This window comes from Trichomycterus rosablanca, chromosome 5, assembly GCF_030014385.1.
Source record: "Trichomycterus rosablanca isolate fTriRos1 chromosome 5, fTriRos1.hap1, whole genome shotgun sequence".
NCBI lineage: Eukaryota > Metazoa > Chordata > Actinopteri > Siluriformes > Trichomycteridae > Trichomycterus > Trichomycterus rosablanca.
Genome location: NC_085992.1, coordinates 47,377,743 through 47,394,969, shown reverse-complemented (window position 1 = coordinate 47,394,969; position 17,227 = coordinate 47,377,743). Strand labels below are relative to the sequence as shown.

At 40.1% G+C, this 17,227-nt stretch overlaps 1 protein-coding gene across 1 annotated transcript in view; it reads right to left on the bottom strand.

The window, feature by feature from the left end:
• Positions 1-17,227, bottom strand: part of zgc:154142 (uncharacterized protein LOC555481 homolog) — a 50,669-nt gene that overhangs the window by 18,197 nt on the left and 15,245 nt on the right. Inside the window, exons 6-11 of the mRNA XM_062995292.1 lie at positions 14,071-14,203; positions 13,777-13,965; positions 11,994-12,215; positions 8,005-8,145; positions 4,170-4,406; positions 2,758-2,943 (exon numbers count right to left, since the gene is read on the bottom strand). Of these exons, the coding sequence (XP_062851362.1) occupies positions 2,758-2,943; positions 4,170-4,406; positions 8,005-8,145; positions 11,994-12,215; positions 13,777-13,965; positions 14,071-14,203 (1,108 nt within the window). The remainder of the gene's footprint in view (positions 1-2,757; positions 2,944-4,169; positions 4,407-8,004; positions 8,146-11,993; positions 12,216-13,776; positions 13,966-14,070; positions 14,204-17,227) is intronic.

Below are 17,227 nucleotides of genomic sequence, written 5' to 3'. Positions count from 1 at the left end.
AGCAGCTACTTACAAAAATGTAGTTATTACAATAATACACTTAAAGGTCATGAAAATTCATTGAGATTTAGCAATCTGATGATGCATCTACCTTAATTATTAAAAAGTATCGGTATCGGATCGATATCAGCGATACTGGCCCTGTAGTTACTTGGTATCGGATCGATACCAAATTTTGCAGTATCGCACACCACTAATGGCCATCTTTGCATATGCGTCGTAATATCCACTGGTTCATGTTCATTCACAAAACTTTTTTTGGTTACTCTCCCCCTTATCTAATTCAGCCGGTGTCTGGCCAAGTACAAAGGATCTTTTTTATTTTGGTTGGAAGTGGTGAGGGTGCGAGGAGTAGTAATTGGTTGTGTTTGAGAGACTGAGAGACGCTTATAGTTTGGATTTAGCAGCATCTGATTTCCACCCTTTTGGATGCTCAAAGAAGCTTTAAGGTGATTTAATTTGTTCTCAAAAAGAGTGCGGAAACTTTTTGAAGAACCCTAGGATAATACAAGGTCCTCACAATATATCAAGTAAAATCCAGTACACTCTTCGGGCAGTTATCATTTCAGTTTGCAATGACTAAAATCTCACTAAACTAAAACTAGACATTCTCATTTCTGTTGCTGCTCTGAAGCATTTAATCAAAGACGTATTTAATGATAATTGCAATTGTTCTATCTAATGTGTTGTGATATTTCTCTCTTCTTTTTGCTTTCTTTTCCCTTTGTCCCTCTCTTCCTTGTTTTCTTCTTTCCACAAGTGCTTCTTGGCACCTGACATGCAGTCATTGTAAATAAGAACTTATTCTTAATGTCTTGCCTGGTTAAATAAAGATAAATAAATTAATAATAACCTCAGACAAGGTTTTAGGATCATGTAAGAAGGTTAAAGGACTTGAGGAACTTACTGCATAACTACATTTTAATGAGCCGAGCTTCCATATAGACTAGCAGGGGGCATGGATTACAATATATTGCTAACCTGCCTTGCCATTAATTGGCCAGTAGGGGGGCATTGAGGTACAGAAGATTCACAGTGTAGTTTCCAGTAGTGGTGTGCGATACTGCAAAATTTGTTATCGATCTGATACCAAGTAAATACAGGGCCAGTATCGCCGATATCGATCCGATACCGATCCGATACCGATCCGATACCGATACTTTTTACTTATAAAGCAGTTTATTTACTTTCATGTAGGGAACAGCAGTGAGTCATGATTTATGAGGTGAATGTATCATCAATATGCTTTGACTAATAAATGATTGTGTTCATTAGTTAATCATGGACATGTGAAAACCCACAACAGTTTGTAGGTGAATAAAAAGTAATTTTATTAATATAATAAACTTTAATGAAGTCTGGGGTTTTTGTTCAGAAACAATTATATAATAAGAAAACAGAATTCCTACTCTCACTGCACTCTCTGGCTTCCTGTAAAATAAAGTACAGAAAATAGTAAAGAACGTCCATTCTTTTTTTTTTTTCAGTAAAAGTTTTTTGTGTATAATATAATAAAACTAAATTTATTACTTTCACTGCACTTCTTATCTGGCTTAAAACAAAGTACAGTACAACATTATAACCGAAGAACAAATGTTTCTTTTTGCCTCTCACTGCTGTATGTATTGTGTCACTTAGTCACGTGACGGCACGACAGTAAAACACAGCAGAGCAGGAGGAGCAAAGTGTGTACACACACACACACACACACACACACACACACACACACACACAACTACTTTTGGATAAAACAGGAGGAACGTACTGAATGTAGTGGAGAAAAAACTGAAATGAAGTACATCTCTAGAATCGACCCGATTCTGATACCAACGTTGGTATCGATAATATTTGGATCGATCCGCCCACCACTAGTTTCCAGTCTCAGTTTCTCAGTGATTAGTAATTCACACCAGGTGGAGGCACCTCTACTGTCTTGGGACAGTGGTAGCCTAGTGGGTAGAGCTTTGATTGTTGGTTTAAATCCAGGCTCTGCTAATGCAGCCACTGTTGCGCCCTTAACCCTGCCTGCTCCAGGGGCTGTATAATGGCTGACCCCGCGCTCTGACCCCTGCTTCCAAACATCCTGGGATATGCGGGAAAATAATTTAATTCTACTGTACATGCATAAGGCATTTTTCTTCTTGATTATGTTTCACTACTAAGAGGTCTAAGCTAATTTTTACATTTACACTTTCAGAATTTAGCAGACGCTGATCCAAAGCAACATTCAGTTCTGTCACAGTATGTCCAAGCATTTGAAGGTTAAGGGCCTTGCTCATTTCTAATGATTTATCCACCTGATATACACCGATCAGGCATAACATTATGACCACCTTCCTAATATTGTGTTGGTCCCCCTTGTGCTGCCAAAACAGCCCTGTAACTGTGATGCTCTGTGTATTCTGACACCTTTCTATCAGAACCAACATTAACTTCTTCAGCAATTTGAGCTACAGGAGCTCGTCTGTTGGATCAGACCACACGGGCCAGCCTTTGTTCCCACGTGCATCAATGAGCCTTGGGCACCCATGACCCTGTCGCCGGTTTACCACTCTTCCTTAATTCTTCCTTCTTCTAACACATCAACTTTGAGGATAAAATGTTCACTTGCTGCTTAATATATCCCCCCCACTAACAGGTGCCGTGATGAAGATATAATCAGTGTTATTCACTTCACCTGTCAGTGCTCATAATGTTATGCCTGGTTGGTGTATCTCCCACCACATTTATAGACAGATGAACTGGTTACGGCCTTACCGATAGTGATGTCATCCCATGGGTTGGGTGGTACAGGGGGTTCAGTGGGAGCAGGCAGTGTGGGATCTGTGCTCCAGTATGCTCTAAACCCTTTCTCCTCCATAAATAAGTCAACATGAAAGCGCATCACCAGCATGTTACTGGTTGTTTTGATCACTGAAGGGATACTGTTACCACAGTAGGGACCTGTAATACAGAAAACACACAGACTTCAGTAAGAAAACCCTCATTAGATGGTAGAGAAGTCGAGAGAAGACATTTAAACAAAGATAGTATAGTTGCTTGATTATCTACAATTCTCTATTGGGTGCACTGGGATAGACAAAATGATATTTTCTGGTCTCAATATGTAATGAATATAATGAATTTAAATACATATAAAATTATATAAAGCTACATACTGTATATATATACACACACCAATTAGCATAACATTATGACCACCTCCCTGTTTCTACACTCACTGTCCATTTTATCAGCTCCACTTACCATAAACACTTTGTAGCTCTACAATTACTGACTGTAGTCCATCTGTTTTTCTAAATACAGTTTTAATATCATTCTCAGCACTGCAGTGACACTGACATGGTGGTGGTGTGTTAGTGTGTGTTGTGCTGGTATGAGTGGATCAGACACAGCAGCGCTGCTGGAGTTTTTAAATACCGTGTCCACTCACTGTCCACTCTATTAGACACTCCTACCTAGTTGGTCCACCTTGTAGATGTAAAGTCAGAGATGATCGTTCATCTATTGCTGCTGTTTGAGTCGGTCATCTTCTAAACCTTCATCAGTGGTCACAGGATGCTGCCCATGGGGCGCTGTTGGCTGGATATTTTTGGTTAGTGGACGATTCTCAGTCCAGCAGTGACAGTGAGGTGTTTAAAAACTCCAGCAGCGCTGCTGTGTCTGATCCACTCATACCAGCACAACACACACTAACACACCACCACCATGTCAGTGTCACTGCAGTGCTGAGAATGAACCACCACCTAAATAATACCTGCTCTGTGGTGGTCCTGGGAGAGTCCTGACCATTGAAGAACAGGGTGAAAGCAGGCTAAAAGAGTATGCAGAGAAATAGATGGACTACAGTCAGTAATTGTAGAACTTAAAAGTGCTTTTATATGTTAAGTGGAGCTGATAAAATGGACAAGTGAGTGTAGAAACAAGGAGGTGGTCATAATGTTATGGCTGATTGGTGTAGGTCTTAGCAAGTAAGCTCCAGCTATCAAATGAAACATGTTAATAAAACATGTCCAAATTATTTCTGCTTACTGGATACATTTATTTTTTCATGTAGGATTCTAATACAAAGGCTCATATCGCTATAATATATTTAGATGTCCACGTACTTTCGATCATGCTGTTTTATTCTTTATAAAACTTAACAATGCAGTGAAAACCTTGCTCACCATACTTTCTGGCAGTGGGATGTGACCCATCATAAATGACCACGTTGTCATGGCAGCGGCCGAGCAGGATGTCCTTTGATTCCACGTCAAAATGGGTAAATGTCAGAGTGATGCTTTTGCCCTCAGGCACCTGCACCATCCACATGCACTCCCTGTTGGGGGGGTAGTTCATGGGCCAGTTCTCTGACTTGATGACCCCGGTCTCCTGGCGAGAGAAACCCCCACAACCTTGAATTTCTGAGGAATAAAATAAAAAGATTAAAGCAGATCTATGGATTAGACATAGAATAATGCAGGCTCATGAGTGGTTTCACAGAGAACGTCAGAAAACCAACATTTTGGCCAAGTCAACTATCTGTCTGTCCGTCCGTCCATCCATCCATCTATCTAACCATCTATCTGTCTGTCTGTCCATCTATCTATCTGTTGGTCTGTCCGTCCGTCCATCCATCCATCCATCCATCCATCCATCCATCCATCCATCCATCCATCCATCCATCCATCCATCTATCTATCTATCTATCTATCTATCTATCTATCTATCTATCTATCTATCTATCTATCTATCTATCTGTCGGTCTGTCCGTCCGTCCGTCCATCCATCCATCTATTTTATTATTATTATTATTATCTGCATATTATTACTAGTATACTCATTCATACCTACAGTGAGGGAAATAAGTATTTGATCCCCTGCTGATTTTGTAAGTTTACCCCCTTACAAAGACTTGAACAGTCTATAATTTTTATGGAATGTTTATTTTAACAGAGAGAGACAGAATATCAACAAAAAATCCAGAAAAAAAACATTAAATAAAAGTTATAAATTAATTTGTATTTAATTAAGGGAAATAAGTATTTGATCCCCTACCAACCAGCAAGTTCTGACCCCCACAGACCGGTTATGTGCACAAAAGGCACACAAATTAGTCCTGTCCCTGTATAAAAGACTCCTGTCACAGAATCAGTTTCTTCCGTTCAAATCTCTCGACCACCATGGGCAAGACCAAAGAGCTATCAAAGGACGTCAGGGACAAGATTGTAGACCTGCACAAGGCTGGAATGGGCTACAAGACCATCAGCAAGAAGCTTGGTGAGAAAGAGACCACTGTTGGTGCGATAATTTGAAAATGGAAGAAATACAAGATCACAGTCAATCGCCCTCACTCTGGAGCTCCATGCAAGATCTCACCTGGTGGGGTAAGAATGATTCTGAGAAAGGTGAGGTCAGCCCAGAATTACACGGGAGGAGCTTGTCAATGATCTCAAGGGAGCTGGGAGCAGAGAAATGCTGGATATGGCCCCAAGAACACCATCCCCACTGGGCATTTCTCTGGCCTCCAAACACGGCGAGTGAAATTGATGCCAAAGAGCTAAATTTTGGTCTCATCTGACCATATCAATCTGTCTCGCGTGTGTAGAGAAAGCTTGGGAGAATGTGATATGGTCAGATGAGACCAAAATTTAGCTCTTTGGCATCAACTCCACTCGCCGTGTTTGGAGGCAGAGAAATGCCCAGTGGGGATGGTGTTCTTGGGGTCATATCCAGCATTTCTCTGCTCCCAGCTCCCTTGAGATCATTGACAAGCTCCTCCCGTGTAATTCTGGACTGACCTCACCTTTCTCAGAATCATTCTTACCCCACCAGGTGAGATCTTGCATGGAGCTCCAGAGTGAGGGCGATTGACTGTGATCTTGTATTTCTTCCATTTTCGAATTATCGCACCAACAGTGGTCTCTTTCTCACCAAGCTTCTTGCTGATGGTCTTGTAGCCCATTCCAGCCTTGTGCAGGTCTACAATCTTGTCCCTGACGTCCTTTGATAGCTCTTTGGTCTTGCCCATGGTGGCCGAGAGATTTGAACGGAAGAAACTGATTCTGTGACAGGAGTCTTTTATACAGGGACAGGACTAATTTGTGTGCCTTTTGTGCACATAACCGGTCTGTGGGGGTCAGAATTCTTGCTGGTTGGTAGGGGATCAAATACTTATTTCCTTTAATTAAATACAAATTAATTTATAACTTTTATTTAATGTTTTTTTTCTGGATTTTTTGTTGATATTCTGTCTCTCTCTGTTAAAATAAACCTTCCATAAAAATTATAGACTGTTCAAGTCTTTGTAAGGGGGTAAACTTACAAAATCAGCAGGGGATCAAATACTTATTTCCCTCACTGTATATCTGATATTTTATATATATTTAATATTTATTCTGATATACACATATAACAATGTATATTATTGCTCCTATTGTATACACTTATACCTATATCTACCTACCTACCTACCTACCTACCTACTATCTATCTATCTATCTATCTATCTATCTATCTATCTATCTATCTATCTATCTATCTATCTATCTATCTATCTATCTATCTATCTATCTATCTATCTATCTATCTATCTATCTATCTATCTATCTATCCTGACAGTTACAAGCCTTGGCCAGGAGCCAATTAGTTGCAGCTTAACATTGGCTGGGCTAGAACCCTTAACCTTTTGATCAATAGTTCAGTACCTTAACCATTAAACCACCACTTTTTTTAAGCACCTTCCTAAATCAAACATTAAATGGACTGACTATAATCACGATCTATCAGCATCTGCTGCACTGACTACTGTATTTCTATCTAACTATTAATTACCAGGATAATATTTTAAGTAGTAGTACACTGTATCACAGAGAAGAAATAGCAGAATCGGTCGATATTGGTGCGGAATTAAATCAGCAGAATACAGATCACCCTTTAGCTGGACAGAGCAAATTTTAAATGGTCTTCAGAGGCTGGAGCAGGCAAACACATTCAATAAATCCAACTATATTTATAATATAATCTAATGACTGTGAAATACAGCTCCATAACAAGCGTTCTGACAGGGCAGGTAGAGCACCGTTAGTTACGCCTGAAAGAGATGCTGTAAGCCACAGTGCTTGTGCAATAAAGACTATAAAGTAAAATCTCGGCTCAACTATGTTTAATCAATCTGTTTACTGCATCCAAGCCTGTCTGTTAGAGCCAAATTCAGAGATGCACTTACAGCCATAATCAATGTGCTGTCAGATGAGAGTCATCAGTACGTCCTGCTTATGGCCAAAACCTTTAAATAACTGTAAAGTATTTTTCACTATGAACCTGGTATATATGCTGGTGTACACACACACACACACGCACTCTCTCTCTCTCTCTCTCTCTCCCTCTCTCTCTCTCTCTCTCTCTCTCTCTAGGGCATTATTTGTAGCTCCAATTAAACTGACTGCATGTCTTTTTACATGGACAAGGAAATTGTACATTGTAGGAAACCAGAGCTCCCAATGGAAAGCCACACAGACACAGAGAGAACATGTAAGACCTGGACAGCTCCACCTGGGAATCAAACCAAGGACTTTCTTGCAGTGAGGTTACAGTGCTACACACTGAGCCACCGTGCTGCCCAATCCTTATTTTTTCTTTCCCCTTTTTGTCTGTGGCTTCTTAGGCACTGTATCGTTCTACTTTGGTTAAGCTCTGTAAATATGATCTGTGAATTTTTATTTTCTGCAAATTTTTTTTACATTTTTCAATTACTTCTAAGATAAAATGCAAGTCCTGCTTCAATATTCATTTATTTAGTTTACTAATATGCAATTGTATTTTTTATAAGATTTATGTCAGTGCACAAATAGCACAGAACCCTTTAACACCAGTATTACATGTGGTGATGATGTGACCATAGATCACAGACACTAATTTTGATAACCATCTGCATCAGAAAGACTTTTGTTGGGATATTTGGTAAGTGTAGGAACGGTTGAGTATGCAGTTATTTGTCTGTGTGAGAAGCAGGAATTTTACCAGCAATATCCTCTGGATAGACGGCCTCCCACGAGGCAGAAAAACCACGGTCAGCCAGACGAGCATCAGATTGAAAACTCATGGACATGCTGTTACTGACACTGATGAGAACAGGTGGCAGGATGAAACCACAGTGTGTACCTGAAACAGAGACAGACAGATCAGAGGAACCCGCCTTGGCCTTACAAATAATAAATCAGTGGACTGATCACATTTACAACCCTGTTATTCTAGTTTTCATTTTCAAAATCTGTTTTTTTTAACCACACTGTTTTTCCTCCCACTTTAGCACATCCAATTTCTACCCGTCAATCATTCTCTCACTAATGCTGGTCCCTGCTCCTGATTGGGGAGGACGAGGCTGCTCCACGCCCCCTCCGACACGTGCACAGCAATCGAACATCTTATCACCTACACTTGACGAGTGCAGTACAGTACAGCGCTGAGCACGGTGGGCTACACCCTCTACCGCACTCCTTCCCCATCTCCATGCAGGCACCACCAACCAGCCAGCAGAGGTCGTAATCACACTAGTCTGAGAGAGAGACCCCATCCGGCTTAATCTCACCCCTATCTGAACAACAGGCCAATCGTTGTTCATGTCACCACTCAGCCGGCAAGGCAGAGCCGAGATTCGGTACGATGTGCCACCTGAGCTAAAATCTATTTTGACTTAAAAATGTTCGCGCCGGTTCAGAATCAGGGAAAGACTTTTTAACAAGGCAGACGTGCAGTTCATTGATCTGTAGCTGTTGTGATGCTTTGTTTTGTGAAATGCAAAAACTCCCTCTGCAGCAGTAGCAACATCGTCTGTGTTACCCGGTCTCACAACATAGTTCATTTACCTGACTAACTCTTTCCTTCAGCAGCAGTTTTGTGTTTTGCTGACACCTACAGGTCATGTATTCTGCTTTTTGCTTTTAGTTTTTCCTGTTTTACAGAATTTAGCAATTAGTGTAATTTTCAGTAAACTGTGTGGCATGAGCGTAATTCCTTGTTAGTGATTTTAATAACTACAGCTGCTGATTTCTTGTATCTATATAAGCAGGGTGCGTTTGACTGCTTTAATGAAAAGTATAGAACAGTGGTCTCTCTGTCAGGATCAAATAAAAACTTCCATCTGTCAAATTTTAAAAGAAAGATGCCGGAACATGGGTGACACTGTTAAAAACCAAGCAAGCTTTACACCAGTCCAAAGAAGATTCAAAATGACCTTTTCAGTACTTGTTTTTACTGGTCAGGCTTACAGTGAGTGAAGACCCTATCCTGCCAACACTGAACTAAAGAGGGAAACATAGTCAGGGCATCAATCCAACCTTAGGGGTATTTATAGGAGCTGATTCACTTACTGTCATGTCTTATAGAGCTGAAAGAAAAACATCGTTCCTGGGGAAAATCCATACAGACACAGGCCGCCCAATCAATAATTGCTTAATCGTGATCAGTAAGTAGAAAATTGGGAGCTGGTACTGGATCCAAACCAATAACAGCAATTACAAAAGAATTAATTTACAACAAGGGTGAAGAGAGAAAATACAGCAGATCTGGTACATTATCCATAGGTGTGGTCAATGATTACAACTAGACATCCTCAGGTATCAGTTATTGGTACGCTATTCTTTTATGCTTACTGATTAGATTCCATGACTTCTCTACCATCCTGCAAAGAACTCAAACACCACAGACAGACTTGCTATCTCCACAGCTGAGAATCCTGGTGCATTTCTGGACAACAATCTATAACACTTCACATCCTCACAATTTCTTGGATCCTTAGTGGCAGAAGGAGCTTCCACGGCTACTGAGAAGATCCCAGTGTGTCTCTCACTTCCCATAAGTCAAATCAACACAATATGGGCACCTGACCATTAGCTTGTTGGACATCCCATTTCAAAACCTTGTACTGTACCTTCAGCCACTTGCACCTTTAGAATGACTAAATGTATAAACCCCGATGCAGGTTAGTTCTGGTTAAGGTTAGGACATTTTATTAAAAAAAAAAAAAAAAAAAAAAAAAAAAAAGCAATAAAAACAAGAATTTGTGATTTCTTCATTCTCTTAAGCATCATTTAAGTGATAAAAGTACAAATGAATGGCTTTTAATGCTTTGACTGACATTTAATTGTACTTTAGATTAAATTAGATTAGATTAAACTTTGTCACTGTGCAGAGTACAAGTACAGAGCCAATGAAATGCAGTAGCATCTAACCAGAAGTGAAAGATAGAGATTATTTATCTCAGCAGTGACCAGATAAGTGATAACCTCAGACGCTTAAGGGACTTCAAATTACCCTCCAAGGTGCTTCGTAACTTCTACACCTGCACCACTGCATAGGCAGGCTCTCCAGAGGGTGGTGCGTTCAGCTGAGCGCATCATCCGGACTGAGCTTCCTGACCTGCAGCCCATATACAGGAAATGGTGCTGGTCAAGGGCCAGGAAGATAGTAAAGGACCCCAGTCATCCCACTAATGGACTGTTTTCTTTGTTACGGTCTGGGAAGTGTTTTCTTGCCTTAAAAGCCAAAACGGAGAGGATGAGGAGGAGCTTTTTCCCACAAGCTATTCGGGTCCTCAACCAAAATAGCGTTCAGGACTAATTTGCACAAATCTAAATTTATATATATATGAGTATATATAGATATATATGTATGTGTGCACATATGTATGTATGTATATGTATATGTGTACATGTATATAGATTTGTATTTGTGTACAATATTCACACTCTTATTGCATTTTGTTGCAAAATATAGATACAGTATTATGTTCAGTTGCACAACTGTTGTCACTTTCGCACACTTGATCACTTTAAATTGCTTCTATTTTAAATTTATTTACGTTTCTTTTTAATTTCAATTTTAAAATTTTTTGTATTGTATTTTGTATTTTTCTACACTTTTAGATTTTAAAAACATTGCTATTTTTTGTATAAATATATATTTATTTGTCTACTTTGTCTATTTTGTAATTACTGTGGCCGAGCAGTCACTAAAGCATTTCACTGCCAGTTGTACTGTGTATGACTATGTATGTGACAAATAAACCTTGATTTGATTTTGATTTGATTTATAGCAGATAATATACAATATATACATTATTGTTGTGCTGGTGTAAATAGTGCAATAGTGCCATGTGCTAATGTGCAAATACTGATGGTATGTACACAGATGAGATGATACACTCGTTAAAAATTACAAGAGTTCAGTGCAATCCAGGGTGCAGTGATATTTTTAAAGTGGTGTGGTAGAGTTCAACAGGGTTACAGCCTCTGGGAAAAAGCTCTTCCTTAGTCTACTGGTGCGAGAGCCGAGGCTCCTGTAACGCCTGCCAGCAGGGTGAAAAGTCCACGGTTGGGATGAGAAATGTCCTTGATAATGTTCCTCGCTCTGCCCATGCACCGTTTGTAATAAATGTCCTGTATGGTGGGTAACTGGGTGCCGGGGATGCGTTGGGCCTTTTTAACCACCCGCTGGAGAGCTTTCCGGTCAGTTGCCATACCACACAGAGATGCAGTTTGTTAGAAAGCTCTCAATTGTACAGCGTAAAAGTCCACAAGTATTCTGGGACACAAGTGGGCTTTCTTGAGTCTTCGTATAAAGTAAAGGCGCTGTTGTGCCTTTCTGACCAGGACTGATGTGTTGAGGGACCAAGAGAAATTGTTAGATTGTCATTTATTTGGTAAATATATGAAATGTTTCACAGTAAGCAGGTGAGTTGGTGACAGGTAAGGGACTCATGATTGGGTTTAAAGGAGGATCAACCCATTCTAGCAAGTCATAGCTAACCAAACCACAGTTGTGCCAAACTTAATAAAAAAATTGTCAATCAGTTTATAAAGAACATGTCTCAATGCAAAATTACCAATAATTGAGGTTAACTGTCTATAGTGCATAATAGTATAAACAGATTCAAGATATCTCAGTCTTTGTAGGACAAGGATAGAAACCACTGTTAAATATTTGTTGATTATATAAAAACATGACCTTACCCAGTGACTGCTGGCTGTCAGAAACCATAAGTTTGTCCCCACCGCACTGTCCTGTTTCACCAACAATGCCCAAATCTTTGATGTGCACTTTGACCAGGAAGCCCTCAGGCACACTGATGTTCCAGGAACAGCTTAGATTTGCAGGATAGGGGTTCGGGAAAGACATCGAATGGACCTCACCTTTCCTACCAGACTGATGGCCTGGGGAGCCACAGCCAGATTCTGCAGACACAGTGCAGGAATATTAGCCAAATATAAGCCAAGTTTTTTTGTGTTATGGAAACATTTATACAGATCAGCACAATGAGAAAAAAGATACAGTAGGAATAAACAGGGATACACACATGCACTTACTTACCTGCTCACTTACTTATTCACACCCATTGGTAATTAGCCAATGCACCCACTGGCATGTTTTAGGGGTGTGTAATTGGCATGAGGAACACAGAGTGTCACTAAATGACATAGTCAACTCTATAAACACTAAATTTCAATATGTAGAAAAATCAAAAAGCAACCATTTCCCTACTGCAGCTACTGCTTTCATTCCTTCATCCAAGTAAATACCCCATCATACAGCCAATCATTATTCAGAATGGAAATGTGGGCTTTGACACACTGTTTTATCAGGGAAAACAAGGTATATGTGTGCTTGTTACATGAGCACCCACCTTACAACCATTTAAACAAGTTCCGATCTGTATTTTCAGAAAATCTGAATTTCCCAGTGAGGGTTAAATTATAAGTGCAAATTGAATTTCTGTGCTCCAATAATACTTTTACCCTACACAAAATCATTGTATAATTTTAAGATAGATAAAATATACACCGACCAGGCATAACATTATGATCCCACTATTGTGTTGATCCCCCTTTTGCTGCCCCATACACAACAAACTGTGCTGCTCTGTGTATTCTGACACCTTTCTATCAGAACCATCATTAACTTCTTCAGCAGTTTGAGCTACAGTAGCTCGTCTGTTGGATCAGACCACACGGGCCAGCCTTCACTCTCCACGTGCATCAATGAGCCTTGGCTGCCCATGACCCTGTCGCCGGTTTATCACTGTTCCTTCCTTGGACCACTATTCATAGATACTGACCACTGCAGACCGGGAACACCCCACAACAGCTGCAGTTTTGGAGATGCTCTGACACAGTCGTCTAGCCATCACAATTTGGCCCTCATCAAACTCGCTAAAATTCTCACACTTGCCTATTTTTTCTGCTTCTAACATCAACTTTGATGATAAAATGTTCACTTGCTGCCTAATATATCCCCCCCACTAACATGTGCCGTGATGAAGAGATAAGTGTTATTCACTTAACCTGTCAGTGGTCATAATGTTATGCCTCGTTGGTGTATATCTGTTAAAAAAAAAAATCAAATTTTTTATTAGATTTAAAAGCAAATTTAAATAGTAAGGAGTCATTCTAAATTATAATCCTGGCTCATTTTAGTCAAATGAACTTTTAAATAATAAGAAGCAGCTTTATAAGAAATGTTAGAAAAGGGATTTTGCAAAATGTTGGCATTGCATTTTTAACTAACATAGGGCTCTGGTTTGTGGCTAGGCTGTTTCAGCCAGCCAGACACTAGCCAATCAAATCTGTTCAGACTCCCAACTTAGAAATGCTTAGATTCAAATTCAGTAGTAGTGTGCTAGTGTTTATTTATTTCTTAATCAATAGAATTCTCAGTTTTTATGATGGAAAGGCTGCATTAATTTAAGGCCAGTATGGTCTGATCATATTAAACATAACATAATGCAGGTTCACTTACCTATTGGTGCAGTTGTGATAGATGGCGTAACGGTGGTGGTGGGTTTGATGGTAGTTGTTGAAGCAAGAGCCACAGTGTAAACTGCATTGAAGCCCTTGGCGTTCCCACTGTTATCACTCTTAAATCGAATGACTAATTCATTACTAGTGGACAATATTGAATTTGGAACCTTGTTTCCACAGAAGCGACCTGAGATTAACAGGAATCACTGTTTTATAATTGAGTCAAGCAGCAATGTCATTAAAACATTTAACATTTCATTAAGGGTTTATAAACAGTGTATAACAGACTTACCCAGTTTGATGGCACTAACACCATCAGTTTCACCTTCAAAAACATCTACATAGTCAAAGCAGGACTCAGGAACCAGGTCGAAGGCTGTGAATTTGAGTTGAACCCTCTCTCCAGCAGGCACCGCAATCCTCCACTGAGAATTAACACAAGGAAATTATTGGTTAATTTACTTCCCAGTCAAATTACACAGAATAACAGTTAAATATGTCGCCTAAACAAACTATGGAGAAGTTTTGGGTTTCATTATTTTGCAGTTCTCTACAGCAGAGTTAAGATATACTGCAGTAAAGTAGTGGCCGCATGGTGGGTAGCACTGTCACCTCACAGCAAGAGAAAAGTACTGGGTTTGATTCCAAGGTGGAGCAGTTTGGGTCTTTTCTGTGTGGATTTGCATGTTCTGCCCATGTCTGTGTGGGTTTCCTCCGGGTGCTCCGGTTTCCTCCCACAGTCCAAAGATGTGCAAGTAAGGTATCAAATCGCCCTTAAATGTGTGTGTGTGTATGTGTGTGTCTTCCCTGCGATGGACTGGCACCCTGTCCAGGGTGTAGCTGTGTGCCTTGCGCCCATTAAGAGCTGGGATAGACTCCAGCACTGTAATCTTAATGCAGAATCCAATAGAATGGCATGTACAAACTGAGAACAAACCGGGAACACCCCACAAGAGCTGCAGTTTTGGAGATGCTCTGACCCAGTCGTCGAGTCATCACGATTTGGCCCTCGTCAAACTCACTCAAATCCTCACGCTCGTCCATTTTTCCTGCTTCTAACATCAACTTTGAGGATAAAATGTTCACTTGCTTGCCTAATATATCCCACCTACTTACAGGTGCTGTGATGAAGAGATAATCAGTATTTTATATATATATATATATATATATATATATATATATATATATATATATATATATATATATACATATACAGTATATATACAGTATATATATATACGTATATATATATATATTGTTAGTTTTTACAAATTTTGGTTGGAAGCAATTCCAGCTTGGGTATAAATATGTAGGTAAACATTAAAACTTCTATTTTGGCTATTAACTTTATGACATAACCTCCTAATGTTTTAGTATTGATTATAATTCACATTACAATTCAGTGTTTGACTGCATCTATTAAAAATACATGAAACAGTTAACAAAATTTCTTGTTAAAATCTACAGAGCTACTTATAGCCGCTCAAATCTATTATTAACATTTCATTTCGATTTTTAAATTTATACCCTTGACTTTATGAACACAGTGTCAGGTAGGAAATGTTACATTATTGCAATGTGATAAATGCTCAGGCATAGACAAGTTTGTTCTGACATTGTCTGCTGCATCAAGGGTCAGACAGTGAGCAGATGCTGTGCTCGTGTAGACAGCTGAAGGGCTGAAATGTCCAGACCAGGGTCATGCCAACAATTTTCTGTATATATACAAAACCCTCACCTGGGAATTGGGCATATCGCTCAACAACTGCTGGCCCATTACTTTAATCACTAAACCAATCTGCCTCTTATTTACACACACACACACACACACACACACACACACACACACACACACACACACACACACACACACACACACACACACACACACACATAGTAATATCCATCTAATTATAAAGCCTGTGACAGTATTAGTGAGGCTGATAATCCTGTGCTGTATGCACCCGTATGTCACTGTGGTGCAGCAGTCTGTTAATCTTTCGTGCTCTTGTGGCGGAGCTTGCCAGACTGACTGCAGATTAGCCGGTGTCTGCAATTTTCCTGGCCAGATGGAGCTATGAAGGTGCTGGGAGGCTCCAAAACTCCATAATCAAACATGTCAAAGAAAACATGACTAAATTTCCTAACCCAAAGCAGAGAGAAGATAGAACAAATAGGCCAGTGTGTTTGTCAGAGTAGAGATCCCCACACTACATGTACTTGACAAGAAAAAGAGAACTTACACAAATGTTTAACCCACAAGGTCACGAGCATAAGCTGCCCCCAGCAAATCACAGATGACAATGTCCTCCCCCCATAAGGGGATATTGATAAACCCCCAGTGAAATTCAAGACTACACAAAAAAAGGAGAAAGGGCTACATAAGGAAAAGAAAGAATGCGAACTGCAGCCAGCAGTGCCAGCTACTCAATCCACCACCAAGCTCTTGAAATAAGAACAAAGCAAGGGAACTCAGTTAAAGTAACAAGGATACAAAGGCAGACTGTCACTCCAACACCTGATGCCATCTGCATCCAGGCAGCTAAAGACAGCTCCCAGTTCAGTTCCTGGCAAAAATATCAATAGAACACAGAACTGTCTTCTGTATGTATTGTAGGCCTTTGTATTTATTATACTGTATTTTTTTTTTTTTTACATTTTGTTTATGCATTCTCTCCCTTTAAGCGCGCCAAATTACCCAACTGCCTCATGCTTCCTCTCCACCAATGCCGATCTTCACTCTGATTGAGGAGAACAAAGCTAACCCATGCCCCCTCTGACACGTGGGCAGCAGCCGTATGCATTTTGTCACCTACACTTTGACGAGTGCAATGTGGATCAGCACTGTGTACGGAGAGACACACCCTTACAGCACTCTTTTCCTATCTCTGTGCAGGTGCCATCAATCAGCCAGCAGAGGTCATAGTTGCATAGTTGTCATAAGTTATGAGAGAGACCCTACCCGGCTTAATATCCCACCCTATCTGAACAACAGGCCAATCGTTGTTCATGTGGCCGCTCAGCCCAGCTGACAGGCAGAGCCGGGATATCTGCAACTCTATGTCTCTGCCGGCCATAATGGCATGGCAGGTAGGCATGATGCAGTAATCCACACCACTGCTCGTCTATTCAGCAGGTGGGCCAGTTACAGCAGCACTGTCATGAAGTCTATAATCATAACTTTCATAATTTCATTTTAACTGTAATGAAATAGAAGGTCTTTGTATTGCACGTGTATGAGAAACAAATAAATAATACACCAACCAGGCATAACATTATGACCACTTACAGGTGAAGTGAATAACACTGATTATCTCTTCATCACAGCACCTGTTAGTGGGGGGGATATATTAGGCAGCAAGTGAACATTTTATCCTCAAAATTTATATTAGAAGCAGGAAAAATGTGATGACTAGATGACTGGGTCAGAGCATCTCCAAAACTGCAGC